This window comes from Sarcophilus harrisii, chromosome 1 (assembly GCF_902635505.1).
Source record: "Sarcophilus harrisii chromosome 1, mSarHar1.11, whole genome shotgun sequence".
NCBI classification, from domain to species: domain Eukaryota; kingdom Metazoa; phylum Chordata; class Mammalia; order Dasyuromorphia; family Dasyuridae; genus Sarcophilus; species Sarcophilus harrisii.
In genome coordinates, this window is record NC_045426.1 from 493,555,128 (window position 1) to 493,573,194 (window position 18,067).

The 18,067-nt window shown below is 36.4% G+C and overlaps 1 protein-coding gene across 1 annotated transcript in view; it reads left to right on the forward strand.

The window, feature by feature from the left end:
• The first annotated feature begins 444 nt into the window (after positions 1-444).
• The window catches only part of ABHD3 (abhydrolase domain containing 3), a 35,335-nt gene continuing 17,712 nt past the window's right edge, over positions 445-18,067 (forward strand). Inside the window, exons 1-4 of the mRNA XM_031946543.1 lie at positions 445-751; positions 1,428-1,591; positions 2,941-3,123; positions 14,454-14,499. Coding sequence (XP_031802403.1) covers positions 605-751; positions 1,428-1,591; positions 2,941-3,123; positions 14,454-14,499 — 540 coding nt within the window. The 5' untranslated portion in view covers positions 445-604. The remainder of the gene's footprint in view (positions 752-1,427; positions 1,592-2,940; positions 3,124-14,453; positions 14,500-18,067) is intronic.

Sequence of the window (18,067 nt, forward strand, 5' to 3'; positions counted from 1 at the left end):
TCGCTGCCCACCCCAGTCCTGGGGACTTGCCCCCGTGCTGCTTTTCCCCGGCAGGGTTAACCCACCCGAGCAGGAGTTGCTCAAGGTCACAGCCGCCTGTCGCTGTCCGGAGGCCAGGAAGGGGGACGATGGCCGGACCTTTTTATTATTTAGCAGTGACCCCGAGTGGGCTCCCTTCACCGGAGGGCTTTACATGGGGTCGGTTTCTGCTGTTCCCCGCCCCCCGCTTCCCCAAGCCACTCCTCCCTCCATCCCTCCGGCCAGCTCCAGGCTCCTGCCGGCTCCTCTGGAAGGTTCCTTCGTGGAAGGCGGGGGCGGCTCCCCGTAAAGCCGGGGAGGAGCCGGCGGCGGCCGCAGCAGCAGACAAGGGGGGCGGTGACGGTGGCCCCAGTTACGTCTCCTTCTCGGCTCTACCCGCCCCGCTTCAGGAGGCGGAAACGGCCGCTTTTCTCGGTAGGAGCCGCTATAGACAAGTGCCGGCCGCCGGCCCCGCTGCTGCTGCTGCTGCTGCGCGCCTTCCTGTTCCAGCTCCGGGGCTCCGGGGCTCTCCATCCTCCCGGGACCCGGCGCACGACCGGCAGCGCGCGTGCAGCGGCGGGCGGCCATGGACCTGGAGATGCTGTCCCGGGAGTTTTCCCTCTATCTGGAGCACCAAGTCCGAGTGGGCTTCCTGGGCTCGGGAGTGGGCTTGTCTCTGGTCCTGGGTTTCAGCGTTGCCTACGCCTGCTACTACCTGAGCAGCATCGCCAAGGTGAGGTGGGGGTGGGGGACCGAGAGGGGCCGGGCGCTCCGGGAGGGTGGGGTGGGCGGGCGGAGGGAGAGGGGCAAGCGGAACGGAGGGCTTTGCCCTGGAGGAGGCCGAGAAAACTTGAACACTGCTACCCCGGGAGGCAAATGACTCCAGAGGGAGGCTACCTGGTTTGAAAAAGAAAGGAAGGATGACTGCTTTCTCCAAACTACCGGTATGCACGCTGTAGCCAGAGTCAATGCTCTTAACGGGAAGACGCGGGAAACGCGCCCCTCTCTCCGCGCCCCATCTTCTAACTTAACCCGTACTGATTCCCTTTTGGGGGCTAAGAAGCATCGATCTTAGTCTCTTTCCCAAGAAATGCCCTCGACCCCGGCTGACCGCAGAGTACCCATCTAGTACGCAAGCCGGGCTGTCAGTGGGTTGCTTTAATTATTGATGAACTGTGGCACGGTTCCGTTTGTTTCTCCGAAACTTAAGGGAGTTTTTGCTGTGGCTTCCTTTGCTCAGCTTCTCGGGGCCGTTTCCGAAATAAAACTTGCGAGTTCCAATCTTCGTGAGTTCTTTGCTATAGGCCTCGTAACAAATGTAGACAAAGAGAGAAAGAACGTGTATGAGCACGTAGTGGAATACCAACAACACTGTTTTTTAACCTTTCATTGATATTGGCCTTTCCCAGAAACCCCAACTGGTGACAGGGGGGGAGAGTCTGAGCCGCTTTCTTCAGGACCATTGTCCTGTAGTGACAGAAACCTACTATCCCACCATTTGGTGCTGGGAGAGCCGGGGGCAGACTTTACTGAGACCTTTCATCACTTCCAAGCCCCAAGTGCAGTACAGAAAGTAAGTACATTTACCGTGTTTTTTTCCTCTATAGCCATCCTTACCGTCTTGCAGGAAGGGACCCCACCCCCATCCAATGCCTGGGCGTTAGTACTTCTGTTTAGTAAATATAGTATGTGGGATAGAGGTGTGTGAATGAAAGGTATCCGGGCTGCAACAGAATCAAATAAGTGCAACAATTCAAGTGGAATACTATGTATCCAGTTACTGCCATTGTACTAAAATTTTGATCTTAGACCGAATAGATTATTTCTAGAATTAAAGAAGTGTTTTTCATCTACTGGTCATCCTGCCATTTAGGGGAGGGGGTGGGGGGGGGTAAGAGGTGAAAAATTGGAACAAGAGGTTTGGCAATTGTTAATGCTGTAAAGTTACCCATGTATATATCCTGTAAATTAAAGGCTATTAAATAAAAAAAAAAAAAAAAAAAAAGAAGTGTTTTTGTACCGTTTTCCAAGAAGTGATTCAGCTGTCCCAGAGTACCTAAGTCCTTTGGTGATTTACACCATAGAAACAGAAAGACAAGCAATTAATGATGCCAAAAAAAAAAAAAAAAATGATGCAAAAGGTGCTATTCATTGTGGGCTTTGAGATATGAACTTCACTTTATATTAGTGAATGAATGGATTCTGATAGTAATGACCTTCAGGCATTAAAGACAGTCCAGAATGTAGCAGTAACCAAGAGACAGAGATGGTGCCTATTATTAATTTCCCTGAGTCATCTAGTCCTTCTGGAGTTCCTTTTGTTGCCTGGAACTTGTACTGTTTGGGAATAGAGCATGAGTTCATTGATGCTTTCTGATAGATACTTAAAAATATTTTAAAAGTGGTATCTGATACTTGATACTGATAGGAGATAACAACGTTAAGTCGAAAGCATCTTTAGGACCAGGAACCAGAAAGTCTGAATTATATTTATTTCTAATTCACTGATCTCCTAGATGAACTTAATGGAGTTGGAAATAATACTAGATATTCATCCATTTCATAATGATGGGGAAATAAGATAGAATTTGGACTGCTTTCAGGCACTGTGAAAATATTAGTTATTATTATAATTATTATTCCATAGCATCTTTTTTATTCAGGCTGTTGAAGATAACTCAAAACCAAATGTTAATTATTATAACAACTTTGTATTGAAAGCAAGTGGCTTTTATGTGGCTTCTCAGAAGCATGCAGAAGTGCAAAAAAGGATTACCGTTTTTAAATGAACTAGTAATATTGTAGACCCATGATTCATAAGATTAAGATCCTCTATAACATTAATTTAAGTGAAGAGGCAATAGTTACTGAGTATAAAGACTACAAAAGAGAATCATTTTTTGTCTTTTGATTGTTTTAAAGTGAGCTTATTAAAACAGCAGATGGAGGACAGATTTCACTGGACTGGTTTGATAATAATAAGAGTACGTGTTATTTGGATGCTACCACCAGACCGACCGTCTTATTGCTGCCTGGGCTCACAGGAACAAGCAAAGAATCTTACATCCTTCATATGATCCAATTCAGTGAAGAACTGGGATACAGGTACCATTGGGTGTTTTATTCTAGCTAAATGAAATAGATGAAATAACATGATGATGACTGATGCATATTTCATAGACTGGCATAATTAAAACATTTCTTTATACAAGATGCTTTCCTCCCTACCTGTAAGGTTATTTACTTTAGAGTTGCTTGATAGAAGAGCAGGAGTAGATGATTGGCACTATAGGGAACTACATTACCGCCCTTTAAGAACACAGCTGAATTCCTAATGTTTCATTAAATGCTTGGTTTAGAAAGGCACAACTTCTTTCTCAAGTGTAGGACCATATACCAAGTATGTAAAAACGCTTAAAACATTAGAATTTGTTCCAAGGTCATTCTTATTGTTTCAGAGATAATTCACCTCTCTTATGTCTGACCAAAGGTTGTGGGTTTATGGCAAGTGCTACTGCAGCATTTTTTTTAGTAGCTACACTTAACCCAGTTTCCAGACATGATTTTATTTTGTCTTGCCTTTAAGATGCCTTGGCAACAGCAAATTTTAAGTCCTGTTTCTATTTATCTCTGCATCCTAGAGCAAAAATATTCAGCGAATTAAGTTGAAAGGGACTTGTAGATGTGTGGTTAAGTCATTTCAACACATTCAAATTCACAAATTGTAATCCTTGTCAAGGCTAATTTTAAAAAGGAAGGAAGGATTTGGACCTCTTCTATGAGGAGTATAATATATGATATATATGTAATATAATGCATATTAATAATTTATATAATATAATAAATATAATTTATATAATATAATAATATAATATAATACATATATATTATATGAGTATAATATATAATTGAGTAATGCTTTATCCACCTCAGAACAATTATACTAGGCAAAAAGAAGCTTGAACTTGTGAATAAAAATCCCCACACTAGGGGATGCATAAACTAGGAAAAGAAAATCACTTAAGTTGTATCAACTGGTTGCTTGACTTTTTGTGTAGGGATAGAGACTGGACTTGTGATTTCATTGACTTAGAGTATATACCTGGTAAGAAAACCCCTCTGATTAGTGCTTTCTTTGCTACTCATAACACTTGAGCATTGCCTCTCCAAGTACTCAAGTGAGTCCTCAAGGATTATATACCCAGTATATAAGGAACTTAGGGGCAGCTAGGTGGTAAAATGGATAAGAGTACTGGGCCTTGGAATCAAGAAGAATCATCTTCTTGAGCTTAAATCTGGTCTCAGACACTTACTAGATGGCAAGACACCTAACCTTGTTCGCCTAAGTTTACTTATCTGTAAAATGATCTAGAGAAGAAAATGGCAAACCACTCCTCTATCTTTGCCAAGAAAACCTCAAAAAGAGTTCATGAAGGATACAACTCATCAACAACAGCAACAGAGCTCAGAAGCAGCTCTTGAATCCAGTGCTTTCTGGCTTCAAAGTCAGCTTTCTGTTGACTATGCTTATGCTACCTTGTACCTTTTTGACATATAAAACATATCTTGTGCACCAGATAACATTCTTAGAATCTGTATTAGTTTTAAATACCAGAATTACAGTGGAAGGGAAATCTTTGGTTATGATTTCAGCATCCATTTATACATCTTTAATCAATCAGACTGAGCTGTAATGGTGTGTCTAAGGCTTTGTTAAACTTTAGACTTGGACAGAAAGCATTAATAAAGCTTTTTGTAAATGTTGAAATTGCTGCCTCTGAGCTAGACCTGAATCAATTTAAAATCTATTTTTTAAAAAAGTCTTTTGAGACTGGACACAAGCCCTGACACTAGGCAAAGCTTCCTTCTGTCATCTAAAGTCTCACAGATCATTGTCAGGACCCCAGGCTAAAAATATTGCCCTGGGCTTCCAAGGAGTTGGAAAGATTCTAGCTTGCTTATGTCTTATATTTATACTTCCAAATACTTATTGAGCACTTACTATGTGCAGTGCTCTGGGCTAGGCACTATGAGGTTAATTTAAATATACAAAGATTTAAGGAATAGCCCCAGGTCTTAAGAAACTTATAATTTGGCATATAAAATAAGGGGAATTGAACTAGGCTGGATTCTACTTCCTGTAGCTCTAGACTATCCAGTAGCTATTTTTAGATTAAGAGACTTTGGATCTTCATTTGAATCAGGGCCTAGACCTTTACCATCAAGCTTACTCAGTTATAACCTCACCTATTAGCTGTGAGGAATCTCAGAATCAAGATCAGGGCCAGGTAAATAATAAAAATGTTACCTGGGTTTCAAAGGTCACTGAGTTAAAAATAGCCTTGGAGGTTTGGGAGATGGTAATCTGAAGCTCTTACACAACAATAGTAACTAATGATGATGATGATGGTAATATCGTGCTTTTAAGTTTTTAAACCATTTCTCTCATTTGAGCCTCATAACAACTATGTGATGATATAAGTGTTGTTATTATCACCATTTTACCGATGGAGAAACAAGCTGAACGAGGTTAAGTGATTTACCTAGAGTCATATAGCTAATAAGTTTCTGAATCAGGATTAGGTCTTGCTGATCCCCGGTTCAGCACTTGATATTATACTGCACTGACCTAGGGGTACAAACTAGTTCTAGGCCCCTGACTTGTTGAAATCGAGGTATTATTGTTACACTTGTAGAAAACTCCCTATGTGATTATTTTAGCAAGCTGCCTGGGATATTAAGCGATCATGTCATTTGGTGTGGAGCAGTCTATAGAGGTCAGAAGTAGGATTTGAATGCATTTTGTCCAGATTCTGAGATTTCTGTCTTCCTGACAGCTCATCTCATTGCCAGGTGTTACTGGACTGTATTTTACATAGCAGAATACAATTAAGTCACTCCCTGACCTGAAGTTTAGAATTTAAGGAAATTTATGAACTTGGTTGTCATTACAGCACTATTTAATTCATTACTATTTAGATGTAATTTAAGTACTAGAAATAATTTGGCTCTTAGCTTGTAGATAAAACTCTAGATTAAAAAAAGATATAATTTTTCTTTTTTAGTTAACAAATTCCCTATATCTTAACTAAACACACAAAAACTAATGCCTATTATTTTCAAGAATATTTGAATCCTCTTTTACTTCAACTTTTAATGCTAAATTTCTATGATCCTATGAATTCAACTAATTTAAAACTTTTAACAATTAAGTAAACTTGGCTTGACTTTTTCATACTAATAATGAAACAAGGGTTTATTAAACATTGATTTTAAGATGATAGATAGAATTTCTGGCCTACATAAGAGAACAGCTGTTTTGAATCTCTTTAGAAATAGTAATTTAGATTATAGATAATTGATAGATAGGTTAGCTATAAATCCAACTTCACTATTCCATCTATCTCTACAAATTATTATGTGGAATTGCTTTCCATATTTTTCCATAAATACTCCAGAGAAGATGTACCCAAAATACTGGAAGCTTATTCTAGGATATTTAACCTTCTGCAAGTAGTGGAGCTGAGCCTTCTTTGAGATCTTTTAATATTGCAAGGCTGCCAGTAAAGTACTTGGCCTTTTCATTTATTATATCTTGCCCTATGACTGACCTATGTATTTTTTTCAGTCATAGATTTTCTTAATGATGGCTGTTATGCTACTCTTTATATACAGGTTATTCTTCTTGTCATTCAGTTGTTCAGTTATGTCTGAGTATTCATAACCCCCTGGACATACTGTCCATGAGGTCTTCCTGGCAAAAATCCTGAAGTGGTTTGCCATTTCCTTCTCCAGCCAGAGTTATTCTTAGAAAATAATAACATATTTCCAAAGAATCTATGTTGAATTCTTTTAATCTAACTCATATTAATATATATATATATATATATATATACTTTTAAGTAACATAGTTACTTTGAAAATACTTTTCTAAAGTAGGGAAGAAAGGAAATTCTTGTAGCATCTGGATGCTAGGCTGCTGTTGTTCTTAATTTAGCGATTTATTTAGCTACTTAGATGTGTGATCTCATGAGTGAAGGCACTACCACTTGTACAAGTCACAGTCTCTTCACACTTTATCATCCTGTGTGATTCTTATCTGCATCTTTTTCTAAATCATCCATAGAATATCTACCGGTTGTGCTAGAGGCCTTTCTTTGTTTCTTTTAATATCTTAATGTTACCAGTGTGTCAATCAGACTCTATTGCTTTTCATTCTTGTGACATGCCCAGTCCACTTCCTTTGTCTTTGATGATGTCTTACATCACATTGTGGATATAAATTTGCTGCTGCTCATATCTGCCCTTCTTTCAATCATTCTTAAGCACATTCATTAATCTTTGAGATTCTAACCCTTAGTTATTTCAAGAATTTGAAGGACTCTCATGAAAGAGAGAGTAAATTTGTTCTGTTCTGACCCAGAGAGAAGGAACAAAAACAATGTGTATAAGTTTCAGAAAAGCAGATTTAGGCTCCATGTAGGCAGAAACTTTCAGCTATTCCAAAGTGGAGCTGCCTCAGGAAGTAGTGAGTTCTAAGGCAGCCTGGATTAGTATTTTAGAGCACTGGATTTAAAGTAAGGAAGACCTCCGTTAAATCCTACCTCACACTAATTATTTGATCTGTGACAAACGATTTAATTTTTTTCGGCTTCAGATTCCTCATCTGTAAATGAGAGTACTGGACACTATGATAATTTAGGTTCCTTCCACCTCTAAACCTATGTTTTGTTATCTTTTGCTAACATTCTTCAAGTAAAGACTGGATGGCCATTTGTTTGGGATGTCGTAGAAGATATTCTCAATTAGTTGGCCTAAGATTCTGTAATCCTAGTTGAATTGGGCACTGAGGTCTTCATTAGTAACTTTTTTAAATAGTTTTAATAAATTATTGAGAATGGAATTTGGATCGCAGGAGTTGGCACAATGAATACTAATATTAGAGACTGTAAATACAAAGAAAGATTAAAAAAACATGGTACTTGCCATTATAATTATTATTATATATAATTATAATGTATAAATATGTTACATATTTATATATAATTATAATATATAAACATATTAGATGTTACATAATTATAAATAAATATATTATAATTGTATATAATTTCTAATATAATAAGAGACAATAGTTAGGCTATAGAGATGCAAAAAAACAGGCTTATATAAGACAAATATAGTGTATAGATTCTCAAAAGCTAAGCAAAACAGTTAAAACTCTGGCAGTTTCAACCAAGCTAGAAAAGCTTTAAATATAGTCCTACTAATAAACTGTGTCTGCTGTCTGAGGATCAATCTAAATACAATTCATGACCAGTAAGTTGACTCCCAGGTAGTGAATTCCTTGGCAACCCATCAGAAATAAAATATAAAATGACCAACAGTATTATGTACTTTCCCAGTGATAGAGACAGAAGGGAAGATGGAGGATGGTGAGATTTATATTGTATAATCTACAAAAATTGGTACTTTGTAACTGAAATGTGTCTGTCTAACAATTAACAAGCCGATAGACTACTGGAGAAACTAAAGTGCATACATAACTGACGTTATGACTGAAAAACAAATAAATGAAACCAGAACCAGAAAACATAAAGAATTTGGAGTAAGTGGAAGGATGGCTCATAGGCTGGCGAGCCCCTTCCTTCTTCCATCACTGTTCAGGCCTTTGCCAAACCCCAGTTCTGGACTGATGTCACCATCTGCCTTTTCTGCTCCTGCTCACACTTTGCTAGAGAAAGACACTCAACCATGCTGCCTGAATCCACTACAAATATTAATTTGTATTTCTAATAATCTATTATTATTATCTAATCTCAGGTGGACTCTTAGTGCAGCAGGATAATACTTGTACTTCTCCTTTATCTTCTCCTTAGGACTCTCATACCACTTCTTATTCCCTCTTCCCATGAGCTTAGGACCTCACCTCATACTTTATTGAGAAAAAAAGGCTATTTGTCATTATTTCTCTCATCTTCTCTATATCCCACAATCAATTCCTCTCATCCCTATATGGACAAAAATCCCACAAAATGAAAAAGAATTGAATCAGTCTAAATAATTGCCAAAGTACTTAGAAAGTACTTGAGGCAGGATTTGTTCCATCTTGAAATTTAATAATCCTAGTGCCTAGTGAGTATTTAATATGGGTTCATTGAACTGAATTTTTAAAAAGGGATTAAAAATGTCATTTCAGCTAGACTCAGTGATGAAGAAGAAATGTGAGGATTTTTTTTTTGAGAGGGAAATGTCTGAAATGTGGTGAATCCTGTGTAAGGATTCCATATCACACAAAGTCAACTTGCTATTTGCTCCCTAGCAGAACAATCTGGTTTTGGAATTATAATCAATCCCTGGAAAAAATAAACCAAATAGTTGACTTTAGAATATGTAGTTTATCTGAGTCTTAGACTTCTTTCTGCTTCTTTCCTTTTGGCCATTTTCTGGTAGACAGAAGAATTATAATTATAGATGAATTCAAACCAGTTAAGATTCCTGCACTGGAAATAGAGTTGGCAGAGAAATAGGTTGAAGCTAGTGGATAAATTTAAGTTTCAGGTATCGTGAAGGCCACTGATAAATTGTTACTATCTCCCAATACTGTAGACTTTCTGTGTTACCACAGACTATCTACAGTATAGATTATTTGACTAATCTATCTTTGTTTCTCCAGCTGGGACAATGTGGTCCCTTTGAACTTCATCAAAGGGATTGTTAGTCCATTAATGTGGAGGACAGATAGTCATGAGTTACCTATGTATACAAGTTTGCAACATGCTTATCTCATGGAATTAGATAACTTGGACTACATGTTTTAGGAAAAGCTACATACTATTATGTTTATTTTAATTGTCTAGCTTTCTGACAAAATAAAATACGAAATGTTCACCTGCTCTTAAGACTGATGATCAAGGTAATCTGGCTCCAATTTATCTTCCTAAATTTATCTGACATTGCTACCCCTTTTGTAGTCTCACTTTAATGAGATTGGTCTGCTCAGTATTCCTCTAGCATGCTTTATACATTGCTACTTTTCTGGGTGTTGCTGTTTTTATTCTGTTTTCTCCAACCTAGAGTATCATCCATTCTTTTTTTGTCTTTATCTTCTTCATCCTTCAAGACGTTCTTGCTTCAAATATTCTTCCAGCTCAAAGATCTCTCTTCTTTAAACTCACATTATTTCTTAACAATAAGACTGATTCAGAAGGGCTAAATCCTTTTTCAAAGCATAAGCTGATAATTCCATGATGACTGAAGTTGTCATACTATAGCACCTTAAAAGTAGGGGACTTCATTTTTTATATATGTTCTGTACATCATCTAGCTCACTGAGACTTTTTTGGGTACCCACAATAACAAACCTATCTTTCAGAAAAGAATTAAAACCTAAAATTACATTGATGAGTTAGAGGTGTGAATAGACAAATAAATTCAAGATGAATTTAAATAAGGACAAGAGTCATGGTTTTCCTTTAATTAGGGTTTTTAGCTGGCCCCAGGTCCCTTCCAAGTTTGAGACCACATGACTTTTAATGGATTTGTGTTAGTTTTTCTGTTTTTACTTATAAACCTTAAAGTTACATAAGAATTAGTCTTTATTATTTTTTGCTTTATATTCTTTAATTAATTTTTTTTCTTGTGCATATATCTTGCCACCACTCCCACTCCCCCTAGTATAATTACTAATTACTGTAATCTCCTTGAGGATTGAGACCATGTCCTACATTTATTTGTATTCCTGTCACAATGTAGAAGGCCTTTGTTGATGGTGTAGTATTAGTGTATTTCCAACCCTGGAAGAAATGGCAAAGTGTTGAGCTTGTTTAGTAGCAGTTGCCTGGTTCTTCTTCTCCTATAAGAGATTTTAACCCATGCCTGAAACATAAAAGAAAATCCTGTTTGTAACCATTACTGCACTTCAGTCCTTTTTTCCAGTCAACTTTTGTCTTGTCCCACTTTTAGATAGTGGTATTGACACCATGGCAGGTTCAGCGGGTAAATTGAAAAAGCTTTTCAATTTAAAGCTTTTTCACTCTTAAGAGTCTTTTTTAAAGAGTATGGCTGTGACAAATGGAATTTCATAGTTATATAGGCTTTACCATTTATAATATTCTTTCTTCAAAATAGCAATGAAGTAGATATTTGAAACGTTGTTTTCTTAATTTTACAGATGGGAAAACTGAGTTCTGGAGGGGGTAAGGGACTTATTCAAGGTCACAAAGCTAAATCAGGTCTTCTGGATTCCAAATTTAGCATGGTTAGGCTTGGCCACATTGCACTAAGAACCTAACAAAAGAAAAAACTGCCCTGTAACTTGGAGAATTTTCTACAGTTATATAGTAATTAATTTATATCCAGGTGAAGTTTGTTTCCCCATATATTTGTAGCATAATTAGACTCCCTTAAATTAATCAACATAAATCTGATTCTTCTGACCATTTGTCTTAATGTTTGTTTCTTAGATTTTAAAATATTTATGTTGTTTCCATCTGAGTCCTACCCCAGTTTTCCTTATCAGATTTAATTATAGGGCTAAATCCCTTTCAAAAGAATATGCTGATAATTCCTTGATGACTTGTCATACCATAGCATCTTAAAAGTAGAGACTTCATTTTTATGTATGTTTTGTACACTATCTAGCTCACTGAGGCTTTTTTGAGTTCCCACAATAACAAACAATCTTTCAGAAAAGAATAAAAACTTAAAATTACTTAGATGGGTTGGAGATGGAATAAACAAATAAATGCAAGATGAATTTAAATAAAGACAAGGATAGGGTAGTTAATTTCAAGAAAAGTAAACTGTACACATACAAGATGGGCTTTCACGTGCGTGTAATGGAGGAGAAACACATGAACTTCTTCATATAACACTTAAAATAAAATGGCATGATGCTGGGTCATGCAATGAATAGAGTGCTGGGCCTAGAATTGGAAAAACCTGAAATAGAACCTAACATCAAGACTTATTAAATATCCTCCTAATTGGTGGAGACAAATCCCTTAATCTCAATTTTTACAACCGTTAAAGGGAGATAGTAATAGAGCCTACCCTTGGTATAAGGATCAAATGAGTCAGTATTTAGCATAGTGTCTGGCACATTGTAGATGCTATGAATATGCTTGTTTTCTTTCATACTGGGATCCAAAAAATAGTCTGTAGAAAGCATAAACTTTTCCATATTTATAGATATTTAGATCTTTACTAGTAATGTTTTGGACAGTTTTTTAAAGTGCCTAAATGTGTAGGGCAGGTGATAACTGTAGTAGGAATTCAGAGCAGATTGGGCTTATAATAGAAAAGACTTAGTTATCCCCAGTTGTCTCTGTCATGTCACATCATATCAGGGCTGACAGTAAAAATCCAGATGAACCAAAGAGTAGAAGGACAGTTATATTGTCATGTACAACTTCCTCATAATTTTGTTTTGAGATAGTGTGCATCTTATTAGGAAACCTACTGATAAATCGCAGGAAGAGGATGCTTGTTGGACTGTGGAGAGTTGCAGTTACATAATAGAAGTCAGAGTGGCCCTTGAAGAAAGCAGCTGATTTTCAGGCATGGAATTCCCAGGCCTTGTAGGGCCGTGCCATTTTAATTGACAAAAAAATTGAAGGCAATATATTTAAGTTTCTACTCATTGCTAATTTAAATGTTGGAGAGAATTAGGGAGAAATAATGGCAGCTACCAGTTTAGATTGGCTGGTTTAGACTTTGAGGTCAGCTAAATCAACTCAAGATCTCTCCTGGGAATTAGATAATGAATCCTGGACAAAGGCAGCAAGATAAAAGTGCAGGGTTCCTTTGTTATATGTATGGTATTGGTTCCTTAAATATCTTTTTTTAAAGTATATATATACATGGTATAACAGTACAAAATAATTACTGAAATTGATATGGCACTTAAAAGCATAAAGTGATTTATATAAATCATTTCATTTGATCCTCACAGCAACATGAATGCAACAGTTATCATTATCCCCATTTTAGGATGACAGAATAGGCTGAAATTAATTGATTTATCCAAGGTTGGGAAATAATAGCTAATATTTGAGATGGCATTAAAAACAGGTACTCTAACTCTCACAGCCATTATTCTCTTCAATCCTACATTAGTGCTGAAAGGTTTGAAGAAATAAGTAAGAGAGGGAAATGAATCAGAGTAGCATTCACAGGATTGTAGATTTAGTGTAAATAGACCTTAGAGGCCATCTTGTTCAATACACTGGTTTTACAGATGAGGAAACAGACAAAGAGAAATTAAGGGACTTGTCCAAATCCACACTGGTAGTGAGCGATAATGCAAAATTTTGAACTCAGGCTCTTTGACTCCATATCCATCATTCTTTCCACTGTCTGTACCTTTCTACCTTCCTAGTAGCAAAGTGCTGTCTGCTGTAAATTGCCTGAAGTTGAGGAGAGAAGTATTTGTTAGTAGGCAGAGATAATAGCAACAAAATATTTAGACTAGATTGTAGGTTAGGGTAGATTGTCCAGGTGAATCAGTATTAAACCTCCCTCCCACTCATCACCTCCAGAAATCTACTTATATTTTGTTTGTAAAATGAATTTTTGATGAAAATTTTTTGTTTTTAATTTTTAAATAATTTTTAATAATTAAAAATTTTTAAATGATGGTTTGATCATCTAATTTAAAAGATATGTTCTTTGATAGAATGATTTTGATTTTAAGCAAGAATATGTGCAGCTAAAAGGTTCCTTACAAATAAAATTCTAACCTAAGTTATAAGTCAGAAAGCAATCAAGTGTCAGGTCCCACTTTATCTATGCTGATACGAAGCTGGAAAATAGTGAGATGGCCAGAGAAATACATAGTAAATACAAGCTGATAACACATGGAAAACCCATCTCTGACAAAAGGCAGAAAAAGAAGGAGGTGTTCCTTTGTTTTGTTTTGTTTTATTTTGTTCTGTTTTCCTTTTCATGGGGAACCTTGGGAGAAAACCACTGTGTGCATACACATAAGTAGGAGATATTTTGCTGAACAGACAAGCATTTTATTGTTCTCACAATAAGTACTTTTTTGTTACTTGAAGCTGAAAAGTCAATCTCTCATTTATAATGGATTTTTCAAAGTATTCATACAAAAATATGTATTATGCTCTACATAAAAATATAGGAAGAAATTAGTAAAAATCTTTTCTCTTAGTAGGAATACTAAACACATTTTATGTGTATATATCATGTATTTATTTTGTGAATTCACTGGTATACCTTAAATGCACATGAATTCAATCAGATGAAATTTGTGGACAATTACATAAATTGCATACTATTACATAAGGGAAAGAAGAAATCATTTTCCATTTGTTTTCTTATACCTTTAATGGCTTTAAAAATAAGGTTAATTAAGATACACTTTGTGATCAAAAAAAGTTTGAAATAATGAAAATTACTTTCTTGATTTTTAGATGTGTGGTTTTTAACAACAGAGGAGTGTCGGGTGAGAATCTTCTGGTAAGAATGACTTTGAATAAAAAAGTCAAATTTTTTTATAAGTAGCATTTCAGTTTTTAAAGCTTAGAATTTTCTTAAAAGCATGTTCTATTTTGAGATGCGTAGCTATTTTTTCAGAAGTATGGTTCAATAGTTCCTCTTCTAGCCTTTGAATAGAAAATGACTTTGTATCAAGATTGAGTGTTAAATGTACTTATGTAAACCCACGTTTCTATAGAACTTATTATTTAGAAAATATTTAAATACCCAGATTTAAATATGAAATTATCTTTCTTCTTCCAAGTGAAAAGAATATTTGAAGAGTTAAGAGACCTGTATTTTAGTCCCAGGTTTGCCAAACTCACTTTGACTTTGGGCAAAACAGATAACTTCCCTGGACCTCACTTTTCTCATCTGTAGAATAAAAAAGTCAAATTAGATGATGTCCTACCTGTTTTGTGAACTCTTTCCTGCTTCATCTTTCACTTGTGGCCCAGAATGAATAGTTTTATACTCAAATCATACAGCTGCTTGTGGCAGATCTGTACTGAAACCTAGATTTCCTGCTATAGTGACCCTTTTTGGGGGTTGGATTGTCTGATTTTACCATTCCCCATGAGCAACCTCCTCAATGAGATGGCACCTTCTCTGAAAGGTTGGAGAGTTGCCTGAAGTATTGAGAAGTTAAGAGACATGTCCAAAATCATTTTTTTGTTCTGTTTTTAACATGTGTTGTTTTTCCTGTACATCATACTACTAACTCTGAAGAGTAGAATGTTTTCTGGAATGGGAAAACTTTATCACAGGTGTAGATCAAAGGTGTCAAATCCACACATTGGAAGCAATCTGCAAAACTCCTTAAGTACAACTGGAATCAGATCAAACTAGCATTGGGAAGTGTCATATAATGTAAATAGATAATGTTAATTTATGGTTTTCTGAGTCAATATGTGGCTTATAGGGATCTATTTCCATGAGACACCACTAGTAGTTGGATGCTTGTCCAGAATATGAAAGTCTTTTCCAACATCCTTGATGAATGATTGTCTAATCTTTTATTAAATATCATCAAGTGAAGATAGATGTCCATTACCTCATGAGGCAGCCTAGTCCATTTTTGGACCACTTTGATTGTCAGGAAATCCTTCCTTGATACTCAGATGTCCCTGTGATTTAAGAATCTAGCTATTTCCTTCAGTAGAAGAGAGAGATATTGACCCATCCAGTTCTGGTCATTCTTTTTGATTCTATAGTCATTCAGTAAGAATTTATTGAGTGTTTATAGTATTCCAAGCCAACCCCTATAATAGGGAATGGGGATAAACATAAAAAAAGAAATAACCGCTACTTTTAATGAGCTTATTATCCTATAAATCTTTCAACCAGAATTCTGGATTCCATAATCTAGATCAAAGATTTTTAACCTGGAGACTTGAAACTTCATTTTCTTAATCTTTTGATAATTGTTTCATTACAATTGGTTTCTATCATAATCTCATATTATTGTTATCTTATACATTTAAAAACATCATTCTGAGAAGAAATCCAGACTGCCAAGGGTTCCATGACACAAAAAGATTCCAAAAAAAAGGATCCAGCCCTGGATCTCTTGATGTTGCATGGATTCTAGTGGAGCAACAGGAACCAGAATCAGTTATCCCTTGCTTTTCCTTCCTGTGTAGACCCTTTCTCTTCCAATCAAACAGCCCTCTGATCAGATATATCTGCTCAGTTCTTTGCAGATAATATGCTGCAACTTACTCATCAGCTATGTTTCTCTTTTTTTTACCAGTTAGATGATTTTCATCTTTAATTCTTCTGATACTGCATCATATCCTGTAGGTTGACTCCATAAAAAATGAGGATAATAATATATATATGTATACATATACACACATATATATATATATATATATATATATATATATATATGTATCCCTATATATTCATTGTCTCATTTTAATATCTTCACAACAATCCTGGGATGTAGGAGCTGTGATTATTTTCATTTTACAGATGAGGAAACTGAAGCAAAAGATAAAGTGCCCTGCCCAGGAGTACATATCTAATAAGTATGTGAGGCTGAATTAGCACTCAGGTCTTTCTGACCCCAGATCTAGTGTTCTAGATACTGTGTCATGTACCTGCCACAGATGTTAGATTGCTTGTTACAAAAAATCTGTTATGAGTTTATTGAAATTTCAGATATCTAGCTGGTTCTATAACCTGTTCCCCTTTCTATGATTATCATATACTTATTACATATATAGATGTGTGTATATATAGAGATAGATAGATTACATATATATTATCATTTAACAATCTATTACATTAAAAGATTTAAATTCATGCCTCCTAAAAATAATTTGAGCAAAATAGCCTTGTGGAACAAAATCAAAACTGCTCATGTATCTTTTACTTATGCTAAAGAAAAATAGAAATACGATTAGACTTTTCTACTTGATGCTAGGTTCTACACCATTTTCAGTCAGTAATTTTAGGCTCAAACTAAAATGGTTTTTTTGTTTTTTTTCATAGAGAGTTACTATCTATGTGGAAGATACTGCCTCTTTCGTAGATATTGTGGTTGTTGAAAGGATTAGGAAAAAAGCATTTGCATAAATAACTGACAAAGTCAGTTTGACAAAGAAACACTTTCATAAAAGTGGTTGGGGAGAGAAGGTCTGTTCTGAGGATCTGAGAGAGATGCAAATACTACATTATGGAAGGTAGAGCACCGGCTGATTTAAAGATGGCTAAATGCATTGTGATCCATCAGATATGTGACTATTTAGAAAGTTGGAATTGAGAAACTATAAAATAAATTACTTTGGGGGAAATATAGAATGATTCTACTGGTTATAATAATAATATATAGTATATTAAATATTAAATATCAACATATATAATTATTAGATATTAATATGTATAAGTATTATTATTATTATATTGGTGGAGTCATACTTGAGAGAAAAGTGGACTTTTTAAGTTTCATATCCCAAGTTAGAACTAGCTCATTGCTCAGGAAGACATCCTCTCAGAAGCAAGCAAAGGAGATAGGAGAATGCAGAAGGTGGAGATGGAAGAAATAGAATACAGAAGCTGAGCTGAGCTAGCAGGCAGGCTCTACAGCTGTATTCCTGAGAACCCTATTCATTATAAGGGAGATATTGCTACACTGGTTGATGGAAGAAAGACTGACCAAGCTAAGAGAACTAACTGAAGCCAGAGAAGGTGCTGCACTTGCTGGGAAATGACTGAAAAAGGGCCAGCCCCATTGCTCTATGTAGATCTATCTGGGCTTACTAATCTCCAGCCTGAGAGAGGAGAAAATCCTTGTCTTGCCTTTTCCTCCAAACGAAGATGGGGAGGAGGAACAGATTTTGCAGCTGTTCTGACCAATTCTGCTAGCACACTTTTGCTGAGAAGGCTTTTTCTCTGCACCTTGCAAAGGGTGGCCGTGTGCTGTTTGCCGCTGCTTCAGTCACAGCCTTGTAGAGGAGCTGTGAGCCCAAGGAGGGTGAGCAGATAAGCAGAAAAGCTTTTCCCACAAGGTGAAGGATTTCACAGGCTGTGCTCCAGAGATCAA